The sequence below is a fragment of the Panthera pardus genome, unplaced genomic scaffold (assembly GCF_024362965.1).
Source record: "Panthera pardus isolate Hobbes unplaced genomic scaffold, ASM2436296v1 HiC_scaffold_22, whole genome shotgun sequence".
Lineage (NCBI taxonomy): Eukaryota > Metazoa > Chordata > Mammalia > Carnivora > Felidae > Panthera > Panthera pardus.
In genome coordinates, this window is record NW_026526788.1 from 44584898 (window position 1) to 44602957 (window position 18060).

The 18060-nt window shown below is 55.6% G+C and overlaps 2 protein-coding genes across 2 annotated transcripts; both read left to right on the forward strand.

The window, feature by feature from the left end:
* The first annotated feature begins 3625 nt into the window (after window positions 1-3625).
* On the forward strand, window positions 3626-5939 carry ADIRF (adipogenesis regulatory factor). Its single transcript, XM_019444826.2, has 3 exons — window positions 3626-3769; window positions 5482-5544; window positions 5747-5939. The coding sequence occupies exons 1-3, from the start codon at window positions 3709-3711 to the stop codon at window positions 5848-5850; spliced, it is 228 nt and encodes a 75-aa protein (XP_019300371.1). The 5' UTR covers window positions 3626-3708; the 3' UTR covers window positions 5851-5939.
* Window positions 5940-12837: 6898 nt separating this feature from the next.
* Window positions 12838-17635, forward strand: FAM25A (family with sequence similarity 25 member A). The gene is made up of 3 exons (XM_019444827.2): window positions 12838-14773; window positions 16436-16498; window positions 17446-17635. The coding sequence occupies exons 1-3, from the start codon at window positions 14701-14703 to the stop codon at window positions 17577-17579; spliced, it is 270 nt and encodes an 89-aa protein (XP_019300372.1). The 5' UTR covers window positions 12838-14700; the 3' UTR covers window positions 17580-17635.
* The last annotated feature ends 425 nt before the right edge of the window (window positions 17636-18060 follow it).

Genomic DNA, 18060 nt, shown 5'->3' on the forward strand with positions numbered 1-18060 from the left:
CATTCATGAAGAAATCTCCTACCCCCCACCCCCGCTCAACTGCCCCCCCAACACCCTCCCCCCGACCCTGCCCCGAGGAACAGGAGCCAGGCCAGCCTGCTGGTGGGTCTGGGAAGCAGGTCTGGAGCCAGGTACCCTCCAGGCATGCCCTGGGCATTTCGGGAACCTTCTGACACAGGCACTGCCTTCAGGGCCCCTGCACCAGTTGCCTTTTATAATAGAGGAAGCTGCCCTGCTTTTGGCTCCCCCAGACAACCTAACACCCCTCCTGGAACAGATGGTAACTTTCAAAGATGTAAAGTGCAAACCCATAGCAAGACCTGTCTGAGTCCTCCTCAGCACAAAAGGTTGTGACCCCACGGCTCCTCCTGCCTGGCCCCACCCAGCCTCAAGCTCCCACCGCTTGGAGCTGGGCTTTCCTGTCCTTTGGCACGAAGTCCTGTCAAGTATCGTTAGAAAAAAGACAGCTGAGATGCAGGAGAGTGAGCCTCCGCCTCGAAAGTAGTAAAAGTGAGCTCCTCCCAGCCTCGAGCTCTTTACCTAATTTAATCCTCAGAACAAACCCGGGGTGTGACCCCAGTGTTCCTGAGAATGAACTGAGGAACAGAGAGGTTAAATACCTTGCTCAAGGGCACAGAGCCTAGGAGGTGCGGAGACCGGGCAGAAGGCAAGGTGGCCTGGCTCCAGAGCCACCCAGTTAAGTCCCATGCTCTGCTCCGGCCACCCTGACCGGGTGGGCTCAGGTGCTTATGGCAGATGTTTCAAAACCACCTGGGGATCCGGCTGGTAGGTGTCCTACACGAAGGACTATTGGCATCATGCCCTGGGGGGCTCGCTCATAGGCAGTGGGGGGATTGCATCCCCTTTGATGCCCAGACGGTTTGGGCTCAGAGCATCTAAGTGACTTGCCCCATGCCTCCAGCCCTGGATGCCAGAGCCAGAGCTTCAGTCCACATCCTGATGCAAACACTCCCGAGACCACAGCACTTTCCCATACTGCCTCAGGGGTGGGGAGCAGGGGTCCCAGGCAGCCCTGGGGGCTGGGAACCCAGCTGAGCCCAGCCGAGCAGGAGTGTATCCCAGTCTGCTGGCCATGGGCACCCACTGCTGTGGAGGCTGAGAGGAGCAGGAGGCTGCGGGTCCCCCAGACCCCCAAACCTACCATGGGAGGAGTGAAGGGTCTGGAGGAGGTTCAGGGCAGTCAGGGGTTTCCCTGCTTCCAGACCCAGATGCAGGCACACAAGCAGTCCTGTGCATGCCCAGGAGGAGTCCGTCTGGGGCCTGGGTGTGCCTGAGAGCTCTTTGGACTGTAAGGGAAAGAGAGGAGCCAGCCCGATAAGGTATCAGGGGGAAGGGGACACCTAGACCCAGCCCCTGGGGACAGTGCATCACCAGGCTCCCAGTGTCCTCTGCCTCAGCTGAAGGAACCTGGGAGGGTCCCTGCTGCTTGACTTCCACCCTAGACACATATTCAGGGCCTGTTCCTGGGGTCATATGCCAAACATCTAGGTTCACCCTGTCCAGGAAGCCTGTTCCCTGCCCCACGGCACCTGCAGTGCTCTTAGCCTTTAAACCCATGTTATGCGCTTTCTGCTCTTGCAGCTGCACGTGACTTCGCTAGAGGAACAACTGATCTCTCCCTACCCCTCTCCTCACCTGAGAAGCCCCAGGTGAACTGTGGGGTGCTGGGCTGAGTGTTGGACATCCTTCAGTCCATTTAAATGATCACAATAGCATTTGAGGAGATTCTGTTATAGTCTTCCCCCTCCCCATCAAGGATGGGGACACTGAGGCTCAGAGAGATGGGCTTGCCCTAAGGGGTATTTGAACCCAAGAGGTATGACTGCAGTGCCTGCTGCTTTAGAACCACCAGCTGTCTCTATTGTCACCTGCTTGGGCCAGACTGTGCCTCCCTGTCTTGTTCTTGCCCACTGGGACCAGCACCAGCATTGAATAACTTTAATAGTCACTGCTATTTTCACTGCTGCAGTGAAAAGACCCTTCTGGCCAAAGAGACTGGTGCTACTGGTGGGAATTCAGGAGGGCAGGGGCTAGGCTGGTCTCCGGGGAGTCCCCCAGGCAGCAATCTGGCTCCTGCAGTGCCTTTGGGCTCTGGGCTTGGCCCTGCCAGAGGCCAGGAAGAGCGGGGGAGTGGCAGGGCTGGATTCTTCAGGGCGTGGTGTCCCCTCCCCCCTTCTGATCTCAGTGCCTGCCCCTTCTACTTGACCAGGGTTGCCCTTATCTCCATTAATCCTTCTCATTGTGTGTGCACGCGTGCCTCCAGACATCCCACACCGCAGCTGCCGCTCCCAGGTTTATCCCGGGCCTCTCCTTGCCGCCTCCCCGCACCCTCTCCCCGCCACCAACTGTTAGAGGCAGGGCATGCCCTAGCGGAGTGGACCTGGATAGGGGAGGCCTCCCCAGAGCTCCAGAATAGGAGAAGCTTCCACAGAGACGCAGAGACAGGCCCGGAGAGGAAGAATCAGAGGGCAGGCATTAAAGGGAGGGTTAAGATGCAGCACCCACAGCAGAAAGGGTATGCGGTGGAGGCCTCCAGGCTGCGCAGGCGGGCTCCAGAGTGGGAGAATGCAGGGTGGAGGCCCTACGTGCACACTTGAGCTCCAGGGGGTCACGGCTCTTGGGTCATTTTGCTGTCCTCGGGATCTCTGGCTCCCCTGCTGACGCCCAGGTCTCTAACCCCTCTCCCAGCGCCCCCGCGTGGCCACCACGTCTGTCCTGCGTGCACTCCATCCAGGGAAAGGCTAACTGAGCGGTCTGAGGCTTGGCCATCCGCTTCTTCGCTGTGTGGACCGGGGTACGTCCCTGCCCTCTCTGAGCCTCGCCTCCTGCCTAACTCGTTGGGCTTTGGTGACCTTAGATTGCGCCCTGGTCTGGGCGCACCTGCAGCTCCTTCCGTTGTTCCCCCTCCACTTTGGGCTATTTCCTCCCCCAGGAGCGCTTGCCAGTGACTGGCTCTCTGTGAGAGGGAGTTACTCGACCCTCTCCGTCCTGAGCCTGCCTGGTCCCAGTGGCGGCAGGACAGACGGCCATTCTACAGTGTCCAGGCTGAGTGTGTGAGGACAGCTGGGTTGCCTGTTGTCAGGGCCCTAGGGTTTACAGCCCACCCACGTGGATTCGAGTCCCTGCCAGGTGAGTTCATGAACTCATTTCACCAAGTTGTTACAAAGATTATACAAGAGGCTGAAAAGCCTAAGGGCAGAGCCTGGCACAAGGTAAATGCTCAATAAAAGGCAGCTGCTATTATTAATGTCAGTTCCAGCCTTGAGATTCTGACCTGGCGCTCACCCAGCGCCCACCGGATCCTCAGGGTTAGGGACAAGGGGTCGGGCCGATGTGGAGGCTGTTGGTGTGTGCGCCCCCTTCCACTCCTGCCCCTCTGTGGACCCCTGATCCAACCCCCACCCCCTGCAGCCCCGTGCCCCTCTTCAGACCCCGCACCGCCTTCCCACCACGGCCGGCCTGAGGCCAGGATGTGTTCTCAGTCCGTGGAAGCTGGAGCAAGGCCCAGTCAGTCCCCGGGGCGGTCTGCTGGGAAACGCCCCGCGCCCCCTCTTCCCCGCCCCGCGCGGGGCGGGACAGCCCTGGGGCGCCTTAAAAACCAGAGCTGGAGCTTCGGTCGCAGCCAAGGTGAACAGGATCCAACTTCACTGCAGCTATCCTTGACGACCTCGCAGACCCCCGGCAGTCATGGCCAGCAAGAGCTTGCAGGACCTGAAGCAGCAAGTGCAGGGGGTGGCCCAGGAAGCAGGTGAGGACAGTGCTGCGACCCGGGGCACTTGCAGGGACTCACGGAGGCAGAAGTCCTGGGTTACGCATCCCGAAAGTCGGTGGGCCGCTCCGGGTCCTGAGGGCCCTCCCTTGAGATGCAGGGATCCGGCAGGACGCCCACCCCGCCCAGCCCAAGGGATGATGCCTTGAGGGAGGTGGGGAAACATTGGTGCACCAGGAGTTCGGGGCGATGTGGGCATTGCCAGAAGCCAATATAAAGAGACTGCGCGGGCGGGGAGCGGCCACACCCCGATCGTGAGGAGCCCCACCTCGGTCCTTAGGGGAGGGTGAAGGTCCACGGAGAGAGCGCAGTTCACACCCCATGCACCGAGAGATCCATCTCTGTTCGCTGGGGTCTCAGAGGCGCACTAGACCGGATGGGATGGCAGAAGGGGCTCCTCCTGCCACCACCCGGCTTTGAGTTCCCCTACCTCCCCCGTCCTACCGAAAAAAATCATTTCCTTCTAAGTCCTCACCCAGAGGGCCTTCTCACCCCTCACCTCAGAAGGTAGGTCCCCAGCCTTGTTTCTCCACCTCCAGCTCTTTCCTCCTGGGACCTGAGATTACACAGCTGGGGTGGCATAGGGTGGACTGGGATTAGGGAATGTGTGGAGACCCCTGCCCTAAGGCCCACCAGCTGTGGCTTTTCCAGCCCAGCTCGGCCTCCCCTGGGACTCCAGCTCCCAATTTGTGCTGCACATATCCCAACGAACAGACAACACCCAAACTAACCCCCTCCTTCATCAGTACCCCAGGGAATGCCCACAGTTGCTCCCCTGAAACTAAAATGCTACCAGGAAGCCTGTCTACAAGACCCTTTCTTCTGGGCCACACTTTCCCCATCTGTAAATTGGGTGCAAAAGCTCCTTCTCTGTGGCCCCTACTGGTTCTGTCATATAAGGACCCACAGGAGCCTCTGTGAGCCACAGACCCCGGGCCTGCCTGACCCCCCTACACCTCCCTGACCCAGGGTCTGAGTAAAAGCAGCTTCTTTCTGGTTCAGCTGCAAGGATGAGTCAGGTCTCTGGAGGCTGGAGCCACTTGTCTGCTCCCCTAGCAGGTGGGACCCACTTGAGCCCCTGGAAGCCCTGTTCACCACAGGCACAAACTCTGGTCCAGGGGAGATGGCCTGACTTTGGAAGTGTCACCTCCTTTCTGGACTTCATTTCCTCATGCCTTAAGTTGCATGCCCACAGAGGCACCAGCATCATTGTTTGTGTGCCTTCTGGGGAGAGGCATGGGAGAGAAGCAGTGGTGAAAGGGCCTTGCAAGGGTGGGGCCCCTGTGCACTTGAGGTGGGAATTCAGGCATCTGGGCCAGGCTTCTGGGGGAGAAATTGTGAAAGAGGGACAGGGTTCTTCCCGGGCGGTGCCCAGGAGCAGCCACAACCCAGATGCCAGCTACAGCCTCTGTTGGGATGTTTTCTCTGCAATCCTGGAGATGAAGAGAGAAGCAGGCCAGAGGGGAGGAGCCTAGAGTTATAAATAAAGAAGAATACCCCAGAGGCATGGAAAGGGCTCCTATGCCTCACTGGCACAGGACTTTTTAGTCAGAGGACTTTACTTTGATGGCATCCATCCCTTGGGCCTGTAGGACACACCACTCTAGAGAACAGATAGAGGTGGCAATGGTGGGGCCCCTGTGGTCGGCAGTGTCTCAATAGGGGCTAAGGGCCACATCTCTCTGTTCCAGTGACTGCGGCAGGATCATCGGCCCAGCAAGTGGTGGACCAAGCCACAGAAGCAGGGCAGAAAGGTCTGGTGGGGCTGGTGGGCAGGAGGGCGGGCAGCCCCAGAACACTCCCCACCCTATTCAGCCCTCAGCCAGACATACCCTCCACTCTGAAGCCCCTCTGCCCACATTGCTTCCTGGGGATGGGGACCCAGGCCAGGCTAACCCTAGAGGACTCTGGTTCCCAGGGCCTGGCCCTCACCTGCTTTCTCCTTTCCTTCCCCAGCCATGGACCAGGTGGCCAAGGCCACCCAGGAAACCATCGACAAGACTGCTAACCAGGCCTCTGAGACTTTCTCAGGTTTTGGGAAAAAATTAGGCCTCATATAACGACAGAAGGGAGACATGGGTGACTGCCCTCCAGCCCCTGGGCTTTGGCAGGCCCTTGGCCTGCTGCCTTATTAAAGCACATGTTCCTACCTCCTGTCCACTTCATTCCTCCCCACAAGCCGGGCCCAGCCCTCTCTCGCCCCTGCCCTGCACAGTGTGCAGAAGCCCAGCCCCGACATCCAGAGTTCTGGCATTCCAAATTCGGAAACCCAGACGAACTGTCCAAGAATTCTTTTCCCATGGTCTCAACCGCAAATCCAGATGCTCCCTTATCCGAAGTTCAATGAAGTATGTGTGCCTCCCGTTCTGTTCAGGAGCCACCCGGTCCCCGTTCCCAAATCGCTCCCTCAGCTCCAGGAACCCCGCGCCTCCTAGGAGGGGATACTTGGTCCCTAGATGCTCGAGGGGCTCAGCTCAGGGCAGGGGAATAGGGGCCCCAAGGGCTGGGGCTTCGGGAACTTCTCCCCGCTAGCTGCGCCTGGAGGCTGCGAGCACCGGGGCTCCCTCGCTGGGATCCTGTGAGGACCTCAGGTGGCGGGATCTCTGGGGACGACGCAGAGTCGCAGGAGCAGCACTTAAAGCCCTCGCCGCACCCCGGTCCCCGCCCGCGGGGTGTTTGTGTGCCGGCCCCACCCGGCGGTGAGTCACCGGGCAGGACCGAGAAGGCTAGGACAAGCCAGGAGCCGCCGCACCCCGCGGCTGGACTGGAGCTGGTTCGGAGCTGCAGCCGAGAGTAGCCCCGCCCACGACACGCCCCCTGGGGGAGGAACAGCGGCGCGGGGGGTGGTGCACGTGGGCTTGCAGTGGGGTACAGGGCGGTGTACGTGCGCGCGCGACCCCCTCCCGTGAGCACCCCTTCCGGCTCGGAAGTACCAGGACTTTCTGTTCCAGGATGGAGGCCGGCCCTTTCGTGCCACAGGGTCCCTAGAGGGACTAGACTTCCCGCAAACTTAGCCACCCCCCCCCCCCAGCACGTGTCCACGCACGCGACACCAGCCCCGGTACGCCCCGCTGCAGGGTGACTCACAGTTGCCACAGGATAAGGCCCAGCCCTGGCGCCTGGCGCTGGCGGCCCCCTCCATCCGGACCCCCTGCCACACCGCGTTCCCCTTACCCACCTCCGAGCCTTTGCTCACGTTATTCCCTCCACCCGTGAGGATCTTATTCTCTCTGGACGAGCACGTACGTAGCCAAGCCGTTTCCATTCAAAGATACTAATGACACGTCCCAATTCTGGGCAGATAAGAGAGAAAAGAGTAGTCTCCCCTCACTCGTGGACACAAGGCCGGCTTCATGGGAGGCCTCGCACGGCCGCCAGCAGGGAGCAGTGTCGTCGTGTGGCGCCCCGCCCAGGCCCAGGTGTACCTGTGGGTGCAGCTCTGCTCCAGCGACCTTTCTCTTCTCCAACCTGAGAACCCTCCCAGGCCGGCCACAGATCTTCTCCCGCTCCCGGTCAGGTCAGCGTCTCCCATCCTCACCCGGGGGCCAAACCAGCTTCCATTCTTGTTTCCTTATTACTGACTGTACCGGAAAGAAGGCCTCGCTTGATCTGCAAAATGGGCCAAGGCTGCTCCCTCTGGTCCAAAGAGAAGGTCCTCAAAGAGACACCTGGGTAGTGTGAGGGCACTTCCAGCATCTCCAGGGGCCCCTGCCTCCAAGGAGTGAATGCCAGGGTCAGGAGAGACCACCTGGGGAGGGGGGTGCACAGCTTGGGGGAGACCCCATGGGCTGGGGTGGCAGAGCCCACACATATTTTCTGGTGTGAGTCCTTCCCCTGGTGACTCAGAGAGAAATCCTCGTGGGTCCAGCAATCCCTTTTCATCCTGCACTCCCCAGGAGATTGCCTTAGGGATGGGTGTGGGGCCCAGCTCTGGCCAAGGAGAAGGGAGGTCACATCTGAGGGCCTGGGAGCTTCTAGGAAATATTCTCCATCCTCAGAAAAAGACAGACAAGGGAAGAAACAGTCCCCCCTCTTCCACCGGACATTTTTGTGGCTGGAAATGATGCTTAGAACTGTGCCAGCCACATGTAACCACAGGAGAAACAAGCCTAAGGAAAACACAACTTTATTCAGTCCCTAAACTAACCAGTCTTTCAGCCTGCCATGCTAGCAAGAGGATGCAGTTTCCCTCATTGTTTGAGCCACTGTGAATCAGGTTTTGTCTTACAAACAAAAGCTTCAATCCCCATGTTACCTGGATGCCAGCCAGCATCCTGCACTGGCCGGCCTCACCCGCCTCCCCAGCCTCCTCTCTCAACACCCTGGCCCTCTCTGCCTCAACCACATTGGCCCTTTTCCATTTCCCTTGACATCATGTTGCTGCTCACCACAGGGTCTTTGCATGTGCTATTTTTACTGCCTGGACCACTCTCTGTCCTCCTCCATTAACCATTCTTGTCTAGAGCTCCTACTTTTTCATTCTTCAGATCTCAGTTCCCTTGTCCATCCTCCAACACGCACACACACTCAGGATGGGTCCAGCAACCGCTGATACAGTCTCATACCTTGTCCTCCTTTTCCACAGTTATTCTAACGAGACCCTTCCAGTATGCTTCTCTGATGGTTGTCCATGGGGCTGCAACCAAGTTCCTTCTACTGATGAGTGCACGCCAGTGCCTAGAATGGTGCTCTGGCAACATCTGCTAAATGAACACAAGCCTGACCTCCTTTGGTTCTCCTACCAGATAACAATGAGTTTGCATATTGTCAGATGAACCCTGGGTGCCGTCTCTTTGGTGCAGCCCCTTCCACATTCCTGATGCCCCATGTACCATGCAAATGCCTGTTTCTATGTGCCTCTGTTCTTCCCAACATTGCAAACCGTGGGAATGGGGGGAAGGCCAGTTTGAACTTGGTTTTGCTACACGTCTGGGACACAGTGGGTGCAACACCAGGGGAGCCCATGGGAGCCTATAGGAGCCCAGGCCTGTCTCCATGAGGGTCATGAGGCTAGTTGAGCCCAGACCGTGGCCACTCTACCTTTGGGTCCTGGTCAAGGATCCAAAGAGCAATTCTTCCATTAGCAGTTCCTCCAAACGATTCTTGATTCTCCAGGTTCTACTTCCTCAACTAGCTAAACGCAAGGTCACTAAAAAGAGAGACAAGGGCAGGTTCCATTTTGGTTCCACTTGACTTCTCAGCTCTGATTCCTGTCGAATTGCAAATTTTATGAGAGACAAGGAGCAGAGTTTTCTATTTTCTGCTTTCAACCCCCTTCTCTCTTTTTCTCTTTCTTTCTCCTTTTTGGTTGTTATTTGTCTCATTCTAGTTTCTACTTTTTGTAAATTTTTTTTTTTTGGTGTTTATTTATTATTGACAGAGAGAGAGAGAGAGACAGAGCATGAGCAGAAGAGACGCAGAGAGAGAGGGAGACACAGAATCTGAAGCAGGCTCCAGGCTCTGAGCTTGTCAGCACAGAGCCTGATGTGGGGCTCGAACTCACGGACAGCAAGATCATGACCTGAGCCGAAGTCGGGCGCTCAACCAACTGAGCCACCCAGGTGCCCCTCTAGTTTCTACTTTTTGAAAGCATTTACATTCCATTCCTCTACCCTGAGCCACACCTTTGTTTTCTCTTAGATCTGCAACTGAAAATATTATAAGCTCTCTGCTATTCCTGTTGCTAAAATATGTTTTGCTATCTGTTACTTGGTTGGAATTAGTCTGCTAGAAGGTTCCTCATGGCGACTGGTGGCTCAGTTGGTTAAGCGCCTGACTTCGATTCAGGTCATGATCTCACGGCTCATGAGTTTGAGTCCTGTGTCGGGCTATGTGCTGACAGCTCAGATCTTGGAGCCTGCTTCAGATTCTGTGTCTCCCTCTCTCTCTGCTTCTCCCCCACTCATTCTCTCTCTCTCTCTCTCAAAAATAAATAAACATTAAAAAAAATAGAAGGTTCCTCAAGAATAAAATATTTACAGATGGACTAGGAAGACTTGGGGTCTGAGCTCATAATTGTTATAGCTAGGCCTCTTGGGTTATTGCAATGTATCCATGAAGATTCATTGTGTTCTATTTTTGTGTGTGGCATTTAATATTTAAAAAAATTTTTTTACTGTTTATTTTATTTTTGAGAGAGAGAGAGAGAGCCTGAGGGGGGAGGGACAGAGAGAAAGGGAGACACAGAATCTGAAGCAGGCTCCAGGGTCCGAGCTGTCAGCACAGAGCCTGATGCGGGACTCAAACACATGAACCACGAGATCATGACCTGAGCTGAAGTCAGACGCTCAACCGACTGAGCCACTCAGGCGCCCTGGCATTTTCTGTTTTAAAAATGTTAAAAAGTTAAAATAAAAACTTTTTTTATTATTATTGAAATAATTTTAATTTATTTAGTTAAAATTGACTAAATTTAGATTTTAATTTAGCTAAATATGCTAATGTTAATTCCCGGCTTCTGATCGTTGTATAAGATCGTTGTGTAAGATGTGAACACCCCCGTCAGGGGAGTCTGGGTGAGGAAGACAGGAAAACTATATTACTTTTGTAACTCAATTAACACTGAGTTGGAAGACAGAAACTACCCTATTAATCGTAAAACCCTTGTATTCCTGATGCTGGAGGCTGTCAGGAATCTGAAGTTCAAATCTGAAGTGGCATTTCCCAGATGGCAGTGGGAGTCTGGGTTGGGGGTAGGGGCAGGGGACTCACCCAGACTCCTCTGCTCAGGAGCCTGCCCCTTTTTCATGTAAGTGCTGGACTCACCTGTGTAGCCGCGACCCCTCCACCCCTCTGTCTCTTAGAACCAAACTGACTTTTAGAAGATTCTACGGGCAGCCTTCTCTTTTCCCAGTTGCAGCCTCCAGGGGTTTGTTTAGCCCTTGTTTCTTCAAAGGCTCTCTTCACTCTTGGAAGGTGGTGGTCTTATGTCTGACACCTCTGGAGATCCTTGGGCATCTTCTGCTTCCTCCTTCACCTGCTCAGGTTCTTAGTTCTGTCTCGAAGAGTTCTCATTCAACACCTGAGACCACCCACCCCCTCCCCGGGTCTCTCCCACTCTTCTGCACTTGCCTGCCTTCCCACATTGGTTCTGCTGGTCTCACCTGCTCCTGGATTTGCATGGTTTCCCAGCTTCTCTGAAGAGAAATTTGATGTGTGTGTGTGTTGATGATGGGCTGCCTTCCTCCTCCTCCTCCTCCTCCTCCTCCTCCTCCTCCTCCTCCTTCCCCCCCCCCCTCCTCCTTCATATGGTTTCAAGAAGGAGAAATGGGACTATTTAGAATTAAGCTGCTGCCCTGTTGCCTCCAGACCTGGCAGTCTGGCAGGCTGAGCTGGTATTCTGTTTACAGAGAATCCATATCCACTCTCTGCCTGCTCCTCCCTGCCCTCGCCCCAGGAACCTGTCCTCCTGAACTGCATCACCAGGGCTCTCTCGCCCTCAGTCCCAGTTGGGTTCAGCCAATGGGCGACACATGGCTAGGTCACAGAGGGAGAGGAGAGGTATTTGTTCCCCATGTACCCTCCTTGCTTGACGTGGTTTGGGAGTGGCTGGGTTCCTCTGCTGCTGCTCCTGTCGAATGACCTTCTTGTAAAGCCACAGCTCTCCTTGACATCTGTATGGCCTTGCTCCTTACCCTTACCCCTCCAGGCCCAGGGTGGTGACAACTGTCACCATGACTGGTCCCCGGGCACCTTGCCATCCTTTATTGGTTCTCTTAAGTCTCCCCACAGCTTTGTGAACAGTCCCTTCCTTAGGAACCCCTTTGATGTGCCCTGATTTCCAACAGAATCCTGACTGACATCCATGGATGTGTGATGTTGACATGCCGAGGGGCCACAAAACATCTCCAGGAGTCAGGATTTGGTTCCCTGTGGCTGGGAGGGGTCGGTGTGTGCAGGGTATGTGGGCTCAGTATACACTGTGAGCTCAAATCCCTGAAGCAGAAGGAGGAGAAAGCGGAAGGAGGATAGGCAACCATAGTTCAGATCACACAAGAAGTTATCACTTTAGACGTAAGACAGCCCTGAGTATTTGAACACTTAAGCATTTTTTATTTTTATTTTTCAGAACTGGTAATTGACAAGTTGGCAAATTGTCATATGAGAAATTGGCTCACCGTGACTTGATGATGCAGCCAGTTGATCCTTTGCCAAACTGGGTTGTTGCACAAATTCCGCTTGGAGGATTAGTTGGCTCCTCTGAAGGCCTGATGGTCCTGCCCCAGGGGCTGGACTTGATCTTCTGTCTCAGGACAGGTGCCTGTGTTCAAGGGCTGCTCTGCTGGGGTGCAGGGTGAGCCAGGCCTCTTCTAAGATGGGATGGTTCCCACCTGAGTCATCTTCAACTCATCCAGGCAGTAATGTTCCCTGCGGGAGTCACTGGAGCCCAGCCCCTCACATCTGGATCCATCCCTGGTTAGGAGGGTCTTGGGCTGTCTTGGGTTTCTTTGCCTGGAAAGAAGACCACCCTCAGTGATCCACAGGCGGGGCTGAGAGAACAGGAAGCTGGTCACAGCAGGAGCTGGAAGGCCAAAGGGAATGGCCCTGGGCCAGAGCACCAAGGTCAGGGGTCCCCCCGTCTGGTCCCAGGCAGCTTGGCGAGGCCCCTCACTTTCCCCTTGCTGGGCATTTGGGATCTTTGTCTGGACCCGGTCTTGCCCGGAGATCTGGGGCCACAATATGTTGTCACTGGAGCCAGGGTGCTCCTCCCAGGGCAGTGCATTACAGAGGAGCAGGGGCTCACGGGCAGGGAGGGTGATGTGGTAAGGGCAACAGTAGCCAACAGTGGAAGAAAAGCATATCCAGAGGCTGTACTGGGCGGGGCTCTGGACTAGCCCTGGGACCGGAGTCCTGCGGAGGGACTGAGTCTTAGCAAGGACCTACTGAGGAGCTAGTGAGCTCCAGAGGAGAGGGAGAACAGTATCCCAGGATGGGAACTGGTGTGGAGGGGTCTGTGGGGTCTGGAATCTGTCCCAGAAACACTGGATGACACCACCATCCTGTCAGGGGAACAAGCACGGCGAGGGACCCTGTGGGCTGGGGGACACACACCACCTCAGAGGAAACAGGGAAGGAGCTTTGCTGGGTCCAGGGAGATCCCTGTGGGTCTCTAAGCCCAACTCCCCCCAGCTGTGTCCCCAAAGTCCCCCACCCTTGGCAGCACTGCCCTGAGCAGAAGACTCTGGAATTCGCCTGTGCTGAGGGGAGAACAGTCTTCTGGACCTGCTTAAGCTCCAGAGCCCCTCACTTCACAGCCTCTTCTGAGTCCACAGGGGCACACACAGCCATCTGTAATAGTTGCAAGAGTAGTATTATTGTGTTCTTTCTCTCAAAGATGGTTTAATACCCGACCACTCCTGCCAGTGGAGAATGGTGTGTGTGGCCCTGTGACCCAGAGTTTCTGCTGCCACAGCACCCACTGCCTGCCCCCCCGCCCCCCGCCATGGGGGCCGGCCACAGCTTGGGGCTTCCTAATACCAATCAGGAATGTGGGAGGGCCTCAGCCCCGTAGGACCCAGGCGGTGAGGGCCCGGAGTCGGGTAAACACTAATTAGGGTTCACCACACCCTCCTGGGCATTTGTACAGGCTGAGAGAACAGGCATGGGGGCAGGCAGCCTCAGACTCCTGCCCCTGGCCTGGATGGCATGAACAAGGACTTGGGAGGACTTCTTTCATGACTCCTTGCCACTGGGGTCATAGTCCCCGGCCCTCTGCCCCCGCTACTGGTCGGTCAGGGCTCACTCCTGAACAGCCCCTCTCTAGCACAATCAGTGACAAGAGGGAGGGAGCGGAAATTTACCAAGAACTTGCACACATGATCCCTCTATCAGTGACATGGCCAGGAAGGTGTGGCTGTCCCCATTTTATAGATGAGGAAACTGAGGCTCAAGTTTGGGCTGGTGAGTAAGGGAAGTGGCATGTGACACGTGGCTTGAGGCATCACTCTTCAACCTGAGTAACTAGGGAGGCAGCCTGGCCCCTTAAGCATGTGATGCATCAGGGGCCTGTAGAGTGGCTTTCTGGGAATTCTGGCCAGGGCCAGATGTACCTCCCTTACTGGTGCCGGGGTCCTCCATCTATTCCTGTAGGACCTCCTGGGGGACACTGCTGGCCTCACAGGACCTCTCCGAGAAGCCAGGCCCTGAGGTGCAGGGGTGCTGGGCTCTCTCCTGTGCTGCCTGCCCCTGAATGGGGCTGCGCAGGGGTTCAGGTGCTCCTGTGAGCGAGAAGCAGCTGACTGCAAGCCAGGATGACTGGGTTTCCAGTTAATGCTATGTCCTCCTCAGCTGTAGGCAAGGTACCACCATGAAGCCCCCTTCCCCCGCCCCTCAAATTTCCAATGAAAGCTGCAGAGACACTGCAGAGCTGAAGTCCTTGGGAATGGGGAGGTCAGTGGTGCCCATTCCACTTGTGCCCCTGGCCTGAGGGACCGTCCAGGTCCCCAGGCCCACAGACCCCCAAGCCCCTGACTAGGGCACCCTGAGGATCCTGGATAGCAGGCTGCAAGTCCTAGGCCTTGTCTGGATACACAGCAGTGCCGAGACTATGGGGAGCTTGAAGCCCAGGGGACTGGAAGGGCTGCTGTCCCCAAGTGCCTGTCATCTCCCAGGGCAGTCAGGCCTCCTTTCCAGTCTCAGCCCTGCTCCTGTCCCTGCCCCTCAGAGGGTCCCCAAGTACCGGGTGTCAGGGTCTCATACTGCCAGAGGGGCAGGGCTGCAGTCATGGCACTGGGGCAGCCCCACCCAGCCTCATCTTCCTGCCGCCGCCTGCGCTGACTCACCACCTGATCTCCTACCTGGCTGGGGCGGGGGCTCCTGCCCCAGAGCCCAGGCAGGCATCAGAGGCATCTATAAAAGCACGCTGATCCAGACCGCAGCATCCTGCTTGGTTTGCCACCTGTCACCGCACAATGCTGGGAGGTCTGGGGAAACTTGCTGCTGAGGGCCTGGCCCACCGCACTGAGAAGGCCACCGAGGAAGCTGGTAAGGACCCAGAGGCTCCTTTCCACCTGGCCCTTCTCCCTAGGCTGGGGGGGGGGGGGGGGGACAGTGGGGACAGACTCGATGGGGCCTGTTGGAAGCTGATCCCAGCAGATTGGGGGCAGGCCTTGGCCCCTTGAGGAACCCATCAATCCCACAAGGACAGAAAGGAAGTGAGGGGTGTGGAAGCTGAAGAGGGCAGCTTGGGTGGAGTCATGAGGGGTCTATTGCCCCCAAACAGGCCTCCCTCGGTCGGACCCATTTCTGGGGTCTGTGAGGCAGGAGAGACACAGCTCAGAGGAGGTCCCTGGGAGCAAAAAGGGAGCCCAGGTGCTGGGTGAGCCTCCAGTGGCTAGAATCCTCCCCTCTGGAAACCCGGGAGTCCTTCCATATCAAAGCAGCCTGTTTTGAATGTCCTATACAGAAACAAGAAAATGGGTTTTTATTTTTAGCATCACTTGAATGCCTCAAAGATTTCTTTACTAAGAAACCACCAAGTCTGATTCTGTTCAAAGTCAGCCCCCTGGGTTTATACAAAGGACATTTCCAATTTCTTCAAAGTCCCCAGAAACCCTTTTCTTAAATAAAGATTTTATTTTATATATTTTAAATGTTTATTTATTTTGAGAGAAAGAGAGAGTGCAGGGGAGGGGCAGAGAGAGAGGGAGACAGAGAATCCCAAGCAGGCTTTGCACTGTCAGCCCAGAACCCAACATGGAGCTCGAACTCATGAACCTGTGACGAAATCAAGAGTCAGATGCTTAAACGACTGAGCATGCCCAGTCACCCCTGAAGACTTTATTTTTAAGTAACCTCTACACCCAGCATGGGGCTCGAACTCATGACTCCAAGATCAAGAGTCACATGCTCTTCTGACTGAGCCAGCCAGGTGCCCCAAAACCCTTTTGGTGTGTATGCAGCAGCAACTCTGTGCGGGAGGCTAGTCCTGCCATTTTGTGACAAACAACTGGTGTCCGCGTTGACTGTTCGGGTTCTGCATGGCCGCAAACATGTCTGTATTTCGTATGTTAGCTCTGCAGCTGGGGTTGACCTCTCTCTTGCATATCTCGCTGGCACCGAGTTCGGCATCATCCCCATTCCACAGATAAGGGAACCAAGTGTGCAGAGTGGAGGTAAAATCAGAAGCAGTTCTTCTGACTCCAAAATCTTCCAGTTCTAGCAACTGCCGCACGAACTTTAGACAGCTCCGAGGTGGTGGGAGAGTTCCTCCTGTTGGAGGAATTGCTCTGGGGGCTCGGGTTTGGCTGGAGGAGACTTCGGGATCTGGCATCCCCAGTGGAGCTGTGGTGGGACAGCAGCTCACCTGAGAGGTGCGGTGACCTGGGAGACAAGCCCCGCCTTGGCCTCAGGGGCCCCGTTGGCACGAGGGCCTGCTCATCTGCATTCCAGGCCTCGCCAGGCCAAGGGGCACGGAGGGCCCTGTGCTCTCGTCTGACTGCCTATGTTTGTCTTCTGGCAGCCAGGCCCGCTGGAGTCTCTGAATTAAGGCAGCTGAGGGTCCTGCTCGTGAGGCTGCCTGGTCTCACTGGGAGGTGGGGCAGAGGTGGGGCAGGGGCGGCGTCCAGGACATCCAGACGTCCTGGGCTCTGCCTTGAGGAGAAGCTGGCTTGCACCGCGCTCACTCTGGGCTTCTCATCTTTTTAGTTCATGCCGTTGAGGAGGTGGTGAAGGAGGTGGTGGAACACGCCAAGGAGGCCGGAGAGAAAGGTATCATTGAGGCTGGGGCCAGGAGAGGAGGGAAGGAGGGAAGCTAGATGCTGGGAGCAACCCGTTCTTTGCCTAACCCGGTCAAACCCTGACCTTGATGTTGCATCCTTTCAGTTGGTATGCAATTATCTACGCTCATCTGCGGCCACAGACTGTACTTTGCTAATAAGCAAGATCCATCCAGACAGTCCTTTCCGTGGGATGTTAAGGAGACGGGGTCACAAAAGACTATGTGGCAGCACGCTCTGACAAAACATTTCAGACAGGAGATTGTCTGTGTATTTACATGTATATTTGCATAAATGTTTATGTGTGTGTGCTGTAGTGTAACTAAAAGTGCCTCATTCCTTACAACATGATAGGTTCCAGATAGATCCAGGGCTCATGTATTAGGTACATGAAATCGTTAAACTGTTAGAAGAGAAGGTGGTGGATTGGGGATAATATGGGAGAGGAGAGGATCTTTTTAACTGTGACGGAAAACCCGACAGCCACATAGGAAATATTAGATAGACCTGGCAATATAAAACTTGCAACTTTTCCATAATAAAAAAAAATGCGATAAGCCAAGCCAGGAGAAAGACCACAAAGGGAGGAAAAACATTTGTAAATAGAAACGATGGACCAATATAAAAACGACAGAAGACACAAGCAGGCAGTTGACAGAGAAAAGAGGTCTGAGTAGGCAGCGCGCCCTTGGGAGGAGCAGGCGCCGCCTCACTCAGAATTGGAGAAACGCGAGTTGTGGAGGGAACCAAAACCACGTTTGAATGCGTTCCTCCGGGAGCCCCGCTGCCCTCTGTCCCATTGGGGCAGAATCCAGCAAGGCCAGGCCACTGTCCAGTAAGACCGCCACATCCCTGCAGGCCACTCCAGCTGACGCGGGCCCTGCTAGCTGGAAATGTTTACTTTGCTCACCGGACGTTATTCCTCTTTCTTCCTGACAGCCATTGGCGAAGCCTTAAAGAAGGCCCATGAGGCAGGGGACAAAGCGGTGAAGGAAGTCACTGAGACGGTGACCAACACAGTCACAAGCGCTGTCACCCATGCAGCGGAAGGCCTGGGCAAGCTGGGACAGTGAGCACACCCGCCTCCAGCGGACTCTTCCTGAATCTCAATAAAAAGCTGTGAAATGTGTACACTGAGCCCTGGGTTTATTCCTGTTTGGACGGCAACGCTGCCTGTGTCCCGAGTGTCTGCAGGGGCAGAGGGCCAGCATGTGCACCTTCTGGGGGGCAGTAGGTCCCCATGATTGATCAGCTGTGCTGCTCTCACACTGAGATTTCTCACATCAGCAAGGAGCTCTTGAAGAATTGTTAGGGTCTGTGCTACATTTCTTCAGGGATCATTTCCCCAGACACTATATATAGCTTTCAGACACCTCAGCGTGTGTCCTCACCTTCAGGACATCCCAAGGGAGGAACAGAATTCAGCTCACACGTGCTTTGGGTTTTCCCAAAGAAATCCTTAGAGGATTCAGGGAAGACAATAGACTAACCTGATTGCGAGTTTAGCCGGGCAGGTTCAGACATTTTGAGATGCTTCACGTTCTGAAAGAGACT